Source organism: Cryptotermes secundus, unplaced genomic scaffold (assembly GCF_002891405.2).
Source record: "Cryptotermes secundus unplaced genomic scaffold, Csec_1.0 scaffold178, whole genome shotgun sequence".
Taxonomy (NCBI): domain Eukaryota; kingdom Metazoa; phylum Arthropoda; class Insecta; order Blattodea; family Kalotermitidae; genus Cryptotermes; species Cryptotermes secundus.
Window position 1 is genome coordinate 622,565 of NW_019728499.1, and position 10,790 is coordinate 633,354.

The following is a 10,790-nucleotide window of genomic DNA, read 5'->3' on the forward strand; positions in this document are numbered from 1 at the left end:
AGGTGATGGTTATGTCTCCCGTGGTAATTTGTATTAGTCGTGTAGGTCGTGTACATAATCCGTGGCAGTTTGTTATTTGCTATGCTTTGTATCTGCTGTACACGTGGATTTAAATGGTTGAAACAGATGGGAGCAATTGAGTATTTGTGCATTCGTAACTAGAAGTGTAATTTTGTGACAGAAATGTATTTGGGTTGTTGGGAGTTTAAAGGTACAAGATTAGTTTTGTGGTATCCGTAATTCACGTGCTTATATAAAACTATCAGGAAGATCAGAGATGTTATAGTTAAAAGCCACAGAAAGAGGTTACGTTTTGAAGAAGTGTGTTAGATTTATACATTTGTATTAAAAGATTTCGTTCAAATGGATAGTTTAGTGGATGGACGAGTGAATTTAGACACATGACATATTTATGTTGGTAATTTTATTCAGTATGTAAATTGTAAGTTGTCAGATCTCAGAATTTAATGAAGTTGCAGAAATAAATTTAAAGTTAAGGAGTTGATCATGTATTTATATTTTTTCGAAGTATCCGAAGAATCTGGTATAGACACGTGAAACTTTTAAAAAATTTAATGTGGAAATTTTAACATGCTGTGGTTTTTTATTTCATTTGTATTATTAAGAGATTTGAAAGCACTACGGAAACTTGAAGTTGATTCATCGCATGTGGCAGGTTGGTTTATCACTAACTGATGTTTGATCCACGTTATTCTCAGTGATACTGATTGTAGTTTTCTATAGTTTCTTCAGGTAAAAGGTAAGCTATTGTGATACAAAGTGTGACATTTCCTCTTCCATCCCTCAGGGCTTGTTGTGCATAACCATATAATTCAGTGCAGTTAATACATCAGTTTTAAGTAATCTGTGAATCATGAAACTATCTGAATTATGGCTGAAAGTTCATGACAGTATTGTTACACAATTGAAGAGAACCAGTCTGTTTTGCATAAGCACAGTGTATGATATAACATTACATATTGGATGAGATGTTATGGATACTAGTATATTACTTTTGGATAACAGACCAAATTGTGTCACACACCAAGCATATGCCTCTTTTGTGTAAAATTTAATATATTATAAGTGTAAATATAATATTGATGTATAAATTCATATACCAGTGCTTGAAGAACCCAAGTGTGCTAATTGACATCAGCTCCAAGAATTTAATGCTCTTTACTGTGGGTATTTCAAGTTTTCATTACACATATGTTGACATTGTATGGTTGGTAGATGAAAAGTTACCTCATTTAAACACTTCTGTGTGTTCTTTTATACATTCTTTGTACAAAGTGAATAATTGGGAGGTGATGTCCACTGATATGTTTCCATCACCAAAACTGTGTGACTTGAGATTTGAGGGTTTTGTTGTTGTGAAGATTCATAACTTGTTCATCCAAATTATGAAACATCAAGTATACATATTGTTGTGTGTTGGCTGTATGTGACACGACAAATAACTTCACCCCGTTCTTGGATCTACGAAATTTATTGCACACTTTTATCCACACTTACATAACTCACAACTTCAGTATCCCAATTACTTCTCCTGCTGTAGTCACTTCCAGGCTTCAACTGTCTTGATTCCATTCACTCGATACAACTCAACAACTGTCTCGTCTGGTGCATTAAAGCCCCTTACATAGGCTTCTCGCGGAGCGCACAGAAAACAGCATGGACTCCACTGTTGCATGATGTCACATCCTATCGGGAGGGGTGTTTACCAAATGTTGCGTAGTTACGTGATGAATGGGGATATGTGATGTCACTCACACTTTCTGTTGCGTTATCCAAGTGTTCACAGAGTTGTCACCTAGCAATGCGCCAATACAATCTGCAACTCTCACATGGTACGCATACCCCAAGGCCTCTGTGGCTCAACAGTTCCTGCATAGAGCAAATATGCCACAATATATATATGTTATTGAAAATTGTTCCTTTTGCACTGTATGCAAATCCCCTGTCAGTATGGTCTTTGCAAAGCAGATTGTTCCTATCCTACATATCTTATGCTATGATGGCAGCTTAGTCACTTGAACAGTCGTAAGCTTGACCACTGCCATGTTTAAACCTCTTATACTGGGTGTTTCACGACTTTAGGGCATAACTGCAGGAGGTGATTTCCTAGGTCTTTGTGATCAAAAAGTTCATATAAACATGTGTCCGATTTCAGACGGTTACAGAGTTATGACCGTTTTAAACTCAGAATAGAAGGTAACGATTACTGACAATAAACAGAACAAAATAATAAACCAGCATAATACATAATACATTTAAAGTATGAATTTAAAGTTAACTTCGTGAAATTACCTTTAATTTGAATTTATTGGTGCTTAAAGCTGATTTTCGAAAATGCCACCGCTGGCCGCAACACAGGCTGCCACTCAGTTGTGAACCGCGCTGGACATACCAACCCACCCCACCTTAGGTACCTTTCAAGTGTTGAGATATCGAGAATGCTCTGTCTAGCTGGCTAAAAATAGCGACCCACCAGCTGACAGACGCGGTTCACATGAGGGCGTGTATGGGAATGAAAAAACGGTCATAACTCTGTAACCGTCCAAAATCAGACACATGTTTATATGAACTTTTTTGATCACAAAGACCTAAGAAATCACCTCCTGCAGTTATGCCCTAAAGTCGTGAAACACCTTGTATTTTCTGACTTAAATGTCAAAGTCAAAGTCACATTGCAACTGAGGGTCAGTCAGTCAGTCAGTCAGTAAGTCTTGGTGTCGAGCCCCAAATAGGGCCCATGACCAGATATTTATTACTGTTTGACAGTTGCAGTCTTATATTTTTTGTGGGGCACCCACTCTGGCTAGAGAATGGGTATGTTATTTCTGCATGCTCCTGGCTCTTACCAGGGCATCCTTTCTTGGGTCCGAGTCTCTTGGTACTCGCAACCATATTTTACTCTCTCAGATTTGAGACTTCCCTTTTTGTTGCCTCCTATGCTTTGCAGGGTCACGGTGGAAGTATTTGACCCCGCCTCCACATGGGTTAGCTATATCTGACTTAAATTCAATTTAAGATATTTATTACTGTTTTGCATTCACGGTCTTGTTTTTGTGGGGCGTCCTCTCTGATGAGAGGATGGGTCTGCCTTTTGTATATGCTGGTGGCCCTTGCCAGTGCAGTCTTTCTCGGGTCTTAGTCCCTTGGGACTCGAGACCATATTTTACTGTCTCAGATTTGAGACTTCCCTTTTTGTCGCCTCCTACGACTCCACTGACTGTGACTTAAATGATGTTCTTTGTCCTTTTTTATAACCCTTACAGTACGGACCAGCTGTTCTATTGTTGCATGTATTCACATCAGCAGAAATGTGTTTACTCAATTGTTCCATAGCAACGGCTGTACGTGTCACATCTCGTTTCGTTACAATTCCTCTGTCGTTTTGTGTGGGCAGTACCTAGCAATGGCTGTCTTTCTGGCTCCATAGTTCTTGCTTTGAGCAAATACACCACAATATTTTTCATCACTGGTATATGAATTATGTTAATGTTGTATTGTGTTTGTGCAGTTTTTAGCCCAACAGTATGGGGTTTCAGCCAGCACTGTATGGAAATATATGTCATGATAACCTGTCATTGTTTCCATACAGAGTGCAGCTAAGTCAGCCATTGTTGAAAGATGGACTAGGGAGGCATTATGCTTTCTTGAGAGAGTATGGAGCACTACTGGAGGACAATTCAGCTGTCTTGAATGTCATGGTTCCCTGATGAAGTACACTTCCAACTGAAATAGTTTCATGAGAATGCAAAATGTATAATATTACAACTCATAGAATCCAAGGCTAACTGTTGCAACCCCCTACATCCAGAGAGAGTTTTAATATAACAAAGAAATTTACCATTTGAAAGTTTCATGCCCTTGTGTTCAGTAACAAAGAAGTTACACAAATCTCAGAGTTCTAGATGATAAAGAAACACCCTGTATTAGGAAATGTCATTTTAAGCCTATGTATATAAATATGTATACATGCCTTACAATTCAGTAATGAAAATGTGTAAATCACAACACCTGAGGATGACTCTATAAGAGTTGAAACATGTAATGGAACATAGGTTAATAAATTATAGTTGCTTTGAAGGTGGAATTTATATTATTAATTGTTTTTGGATTTAATTATTATGTGTTTATTTACAGGCAATGTCATAACTTTGAAGATGAATGCCTTGTGTGTGTTTGTTTTGCTGTTAATAATAGTGGTTGTGAAAGGACAACAAAGAGTTGCACCTGGTGTCCCTCCACAGCAGTATACGGGACAAGTAAGTTGTTGGTTATTTAAACCAGCTACATTGAGACTAGGTTTAATTTGTAAGATTTGAGGTTTTCACGGAGGTGACTATGAAGAATGCCATCTTCTGGGATGTGGCACCAATTATATCTTATGTGAACTGATGTTTTGTCAGAATGTATCACCTTCATCTTCAGGGCAGAAAAATCCATGAGCAAGGAACCAGCTTGAGCAGGTGGCTGCAGACTGAGTCACCAGTCGAAAAACACCCAGCTGTATAAAACCAGAAAGGGAAGGAGAGTGTGCTACATGGAAAATCAATAGAGAGGAGAGGGGAAGGGTCTGTGGAGATGGGCCAGCAGGTAGCAGGCAAGAGCCAGATTAGGATTGTGTTTGGGTGGGGGCTACCGTGCAGGCATTAACTCGATAGCCTTGGGGCTAAGCTGCCAGCTGTGCATTGACCTGCGTAGCCTTATAGATCTGGCATCATATTCAGGAAGTTTCTTGAGGGAGTAGATGATAGGCTTCCATGATTTGCTGAGACAAAAACCTACCTATTTGTTCATATTGTTGGGACGGAGCTTGATCACAGTGGCCTTCCTAATGAAATGATCCATGTATTGGGTCTTGGTAGTGAGGATAGAGGTATTGTGAAGTTGAATGTGGTTTCCCAAGTCAATGCTGTGTTCCAACATGGCTGACTTGTCTGGATGTTCAAGACAGAGGTGCTGCTGATGCTCCTTCAACTTCATGTCCACAGAATGGCCTGTCTGCCTAATGCAGTCCTTGCTGCACTCACAGGGGATTCTGTATACACCTGGTGTCCTTGGTCCCAGCTTATCTTTGTCTGGTTGGAGGAAACTAGATACTTTCTTGGGAAGCAGGCCCACTGATTTAATGTTACGCTGGGACAGCATTCTGCTGATTCGGTTGAATATAGTCCTGGCATGGCGTAGGAAGGCAACTGAGTCTGGATTATCGTCACGCTGACTGATATTCAGACGATGGTTGAGGATTGTGGATCTGCCAGTCATAATCATTCTGCCTGAAAACGTCCCTCAGGAACACCAACTCCATATGTAGGCTGTCTTGTTTGCATAGAGCTCTAGCCCTGCGCACCAGTGTGGAAAGTACAGCTTGCTTGTTGGATGGGTGGTGGCGGGACCCAGCATTAAGGTAGGGGTTGGTATGGGTAGGTTTACTGTACACTCTTCAGACCATTGGGTCTTCTGTAAATGTCTATGTCAAGGAAAGGGAGATGGCCCTCAGTTTCAGTCTCCATGGTGAACTAAATGCACTGGTGGATACTGTTTAGGTCAGATTTGAGGCTTTCATGGCGGTGACTATGAAGAAAGCAGTCTTCTGGGATTTGGGTGCCAAATCCCAGAAGACTGCTTTCTTCACTGTTTAGGTCGTTCAGGAAGTCCTTCAGCTTGTTGGATCCATGTGGCCAGATGGCGAAGGTGTCATCCACATAGCGAAACCAGTAGAGGTGCTTGTAGGGGGCCAAGTTCGGGTTCAGTTTGTTCGTATTTTCCATGAAATCTTATATTGTGGGCACTAGGATTTGTTGCAGTGGTTATACTGAGAGTAGAAAAACTTTGTAGTTTGATTGTTTTTGAAGTTTCAACATTTAATGAATATGAAGAAGCATTTTCTTTTGTGACAGACTGCAACTAGGAATTCTGCAAGTAGAGTGCCATTCAGAATGCGGCAGAGAAGAGAAAAGTATTCTTCTGCAAATATATTAGAGTTTATTTGTTATGTGAAAGATGGATGAAATTTAGCTTTTGTCTTACTCGAGGTAAGATTAAGTGATATGTATAAGAATATTTCAGGCTCAGGGTCAGCCTCAAGCAGTACCACAGCATCAAGTTCCTGTTCAGCATCAAGCTCCTGTTCAGCATCAAGTTCCTGTTCAGCATCAGGTTCCTGTTCAACATCAAGTTCCTGTACAACAAATTCAGCAGGTATAATGGAGAATGGATTTGAGATGTGCCTTCAGCCCTGCTGTAATATGGGTTCAGTAATTTATGTTTTACTACCAGAAAAACATGATTTTCATTAATGCAGCCAGGTTGAATGGACTGTAAGAAGGGACAATATGAATGCATTCTTCTAATTTTGCAATAGAGATTGATTGTGCAGCAACAGTATCTGGCATAGAGAATGTGAATATTGAGTGTTTTGTCCACAGTTTCACTAATTGACATGTGAGTTCTGTAAGGTAGAAAATTTCTTACTCTAAATATAGGTTATTCAGTGACTGAAATTCATTGAATAAGGAGAAATAATACATTGTTTATTATATTAGGCTTTGGTTTGGACCACAAAACAGTGTTGACTAAATATGACATTTGACCTAATGTGGAAATACTAAATCAAGATTATGCTGTATTGTGTCTCTAAATGATAAACTACCAAATGTACATGCTACTCTGCTTTTGAAGTGTGTCTCCAAGTTTTGACAGCAGGCTAGCACGAAATATGAATTTTCCACTGGTGAGAATTCTGCACTTTCAGGTTTTGCAAGTGGATTCTGAACTTGGGCCATTGGTTTGAATTGTTACCGTTAGAATTTAAATCTAACAACAGAACAGAAAGGAGACCAGGCTATAATGATAGAACTAATGACAATAGCAGTGAAAACTTAAAAATACCATTGCTGTAATGACCAGCAGTATCGATACTTCGAACCATAATTTAATGATTCCTTGCCCAGTTTGCATGTAATGTAGAAAGCAGAAAGTCTGGGTGAGGAAAGTAGCACTGTTGTTAGATGATTTCAACTCCAAATGTTAATGAATGCAGTTAGTTAGTCCGGGTATATTAGGAGCTGATTTTTTGTACGAATACAAACTCTCCATCGAATTAGCGTTAGGACACATGACGCGAATTACTCCAGGTGAAGGGACGGGAGTTCGCAAGTACGAACTTATCTACAATCGAGAATTAAATAAAAGAGATGAGGCGATAAGATTGAAAGGGGAGAGTCAAGGCGAGGTCGTGAAGGTAAAAACCATTACTTGCGATGGAAGGGTGTTATTGCAACCATCTCTAGTTCGGACGCCATCTTTGGGATTTAGGAAGAACAGGTGTTATGAATTCGCACGCGAGAAGGAGTTTATGGATGAACCTGGATGCAGTGATGAGGAAAAATATAAAGAGACGAACGTCGACGGTATAGAGAGAATGAAAGCGGAGATATTAAGTAACGGCAAGGAAGAAGAAGAAGAAGAAAGCTACGGCAATGCGCCGGTCAATAACGACGATAATGATAATTATGGTGATGAAGATTGCGATAATGATGATGAGGAAGACATGCATCCCCGTAGAAGATTAGAGGAGCCGCGTGAATTAAATGTTCAGAACACCGATGACGTTATCAGCGAAGCAGTGGAAACAGCCCACTTGCGGAGCGCCGAACAAAGAGAAGAAGTGAGAGCGATTCTTAGGAGGTACCAAAAATCCTTCTCCTCGACGCCTGGATTGTGCGTTAACTTCGAATATGGATTCGAATTAACTGACCATGCACCGTTTTCATATAGAGAACGTCCGATTCCGTATGCGATTAGAGATGCCGTCCGAGAGCAGATTAAGATGATGGTCAGACAAGGCATCATTGAACCCGCCACGTCACCGTACTCTAACCCTTTAGTAGTCGTCCCTAAAGCTAACAAAGTACCGCGAATTTGCCTGGACGCTCGGCGTTTAAACGCTGTAACTATTGCGGACTCCGAGAGGACACAACCGATTCAGGAATTACTACAGCAATTCGATGGAGTGCAGTTTCTATCAAGTTTAGATTTGACCGCCGCGTTCCTGCAGATATCTATGAGGCCTGCTTGCCGAAAGTACACCGCATTTTTATTCAACTCGCAACAATATCAATTCTGCAGGATGGCCTATGGTCTTAAGAATAGTGGGTGTGCTTTAATCAGAGCCATGAGGAGGATATTCGGACCCGAGACACATGGTTATTTATGCCAGTACATAGACGACCTATATATTCACTCTAATTCGTACGAGGAGCACCTGGAACATGTAGAATTTGTACTGAGAAGACTGTCAGAGAACGGGTTTACTATTAACCTGAATAAATGTAAATTCTTTCGGACATCAATTAAGTTTCTAGGGCACATCATTGGGAATAAGGGCGTATCGCCGGACCCCGATCGCGTAGCACCAATTTTGACTTATCCTGCACCGAAAAATCAGAAACAATTGCGGCAATTTTTGGGTACCTGCAACTTTCACCATCGATTTATTATAAATTACGCGGAATACACTGCCCCATTGGTTCCCTTACTAAAGAAAGGTGTACACTGGAAATGGACCCATGACCACGAGGAGGCTTTCTTGGAATTGAGGAATGCGTTTGCTGCAAGCATTCACCTGGCACATCCGCGAAACGATTTAACCTACGAGATATATACAGACGCTAGCTGTTACGCAATCTCAGGAATTTTGACTCAGACTGATGAGAAGGGTCAAGTCTCCATAATCACTACCGCGTCCCGGATATTGTCTTCACCCGAAAGGAGGTATACGACATGCGAACAGGAGCTTTTGGCTGTCGTGTTTGCGTTACAAAAATTTCGCATATATATCTGTGGCAGGAAGGTGAAACTATTTACGGACAACAAATCAGTGTCATTCATCGAGAAATGTGTTATAACATCCAGTCGCGTCGCGCGTTGGGCACTGATGATCCAAGAATACGATTTGACTTTAGTCCACATCGCGGGAACGAAGAACCATTTTGCGGATACTTTAAGCCGCAACCCAGCTGGTCTCACCCCCAAGCAGGTCAACGTCTTGAAACAGCCTCAGGGAATTGTGATCGCTCGCATTGATCTTGGCCTGGATGTGTCGATGCGAAAAGACATAAGAAACTTAGCCATTATTCAAGAAAGGGATCCTGATTTGCAGGAAATCCATAGATTGGTGAAAGAAGGATGCGAGAATTTGAAAGAACGATTCCTAATACACGAAAATTTATTATATACCGTAGATACGAGGAGCGGGACCCCATGGAAAGTAGTCGTACCTCGGGAGTTGGAAGAGAAACTGATAACTTATGTCCACTTAGCAAAAGGTCATGCAGGAACTGACAAGTGTGCAGAGAGTATAAATGCAATGTTCCACCTCAAGAACTTGGGACGCAAAACACGGAAATTATTAAGCCTTTGTGACGTCTGCCAAAAGGTGAAGTTCCCCAACTGGAAGTATGAGGTGGAGCGCAGACCGCACCTCCCGGAAAGAGAAGGACAGCTCGTCAGCGTGGATTTCTATGGACCGGTTCCGCAAGGGCGAGGGGGAGTCAGGTACCTGTTTGTGTGCCTGGATGTTTTCACTAAATTCATAAGACTGTACCCATTGAAATCGGCCACAACCAAGGCGTGCCTGTAGAGAATCATGGACGACTACATCCCTCACGTATTAAAACCGGAGACGATTTTATCGGACCACGGGACACAATACACGTCTAGGAAATGGAAAAATGGATTGAACGAACTCGGAATTAACGTTCGATTTACCCCTATCAGGAATCCTCAATCAAATCCTGTCGAGAGGTTTATGAGAGAAATTGGGAAGGCGTGTCGCATCTACTGCGAAGAGAACCATAAGAAATGGCCGGAACTAATTCCTCACCTCGAATCCTGGGTAAACGAGACAGTATCTGAGGCGACAGGCTTCACGCCACGCGAATTAATGTACGACGAGGATGCGCCACGATTATTCTCAGAATTACTACCCACCTCACCCGAGGAAGAAGCAGAGCCGCTAACGTCGGAACAAAAAGCAATCCAAGTATTCGCCCGATTGAAGAAACGCGCGGAGAAACGGGAGCAACGCAGGAAAAGAGGCCTACGCAAATGGAACCCGGTTGTAGGGGAGGAAGTTTTGGCCGAAGCGTGCCGCTTGTCAGATGCGAACCGAGGCATCACTCACAAATTTGCTCGCCCATATGAAGGACCCTTCCGTATAAGCCGGATAGTATCGCCCACTATATTTGATATTTCCGACGAAAAGGGGAGAATTAGAGGCATATTTATTAAGGGGGCTCTGAAGAAGTTCCGACGCTAAGGACCCACCGCTACATACATCCATTAATTTTGGGACGGAATAATGCGCCTATCCTCTAAACCCCCATTCCATACCTCTGACAAATTCACATGGCGTTGGATGATGAAGTCATAATAAGATAATAACTGTTAAGATAGGTATAAGGAATAAACATGATCTGTTGTTATAATGTTAAGAGTGGAGCGTCCCCATGAAGAATGGATGAGGATTGGAGGTATGAATGTATGAGGAAAAGGGGAAAGGTGAAATCCCCATAGTGCTTGTGGTTACTCATTTAATCGCAGTTTGGTAGCTCTAATAATATATGTTGAGAACATCAGTGATTTGAGATCAGTTCAGTATAGGGAAGCTAAGTTTATCATCAGATAAGGGAACCGAGTTCTATCCATATCCTAAAAGTGTATCGTCGGAAGAAGAAAATTACGGAAGATAATATTAAAATAGTATCGTCGAG

General features: G+C 41.3%; 1 protein-coding gene across 3 annotated transcripts in view; it reads left to right on the forward strand.

Annotated features, from left to right (window-relative positions):
• LOC111865157 (glucose-repressible alcohol dehydrogenase transcriptional effector) overlaps window positions 1–10,790 on the forward strand; it is a 23,558-nt gene continuing 12,768 nt past the window's right edge. The window contains exons 1-3 of one of the 3 annotated variants that reach the window (XM_023852934.2): window positions 1–211; window positions 4,156–4,277; window positions 6,085–6,216. In XM_023852934.2, the coding sequence (XP_023708702.1) occupies window positions 184–211; window positions 4,156–4,277; window positions 6,085–6,216 (282 nt within the window). In that variant the 5' untranslated portion in view covers window positions 1–183. Of the gene's footprint in view, window positions 212–232; window positions 677–4,155; window positions 4,278–6,084; window positions 6,217–10,790 lie in introns of those variants that run through there. The other 2 variants (XM_023852931.2, XM_023852932.2) reach the window with 2 other exon arrangements.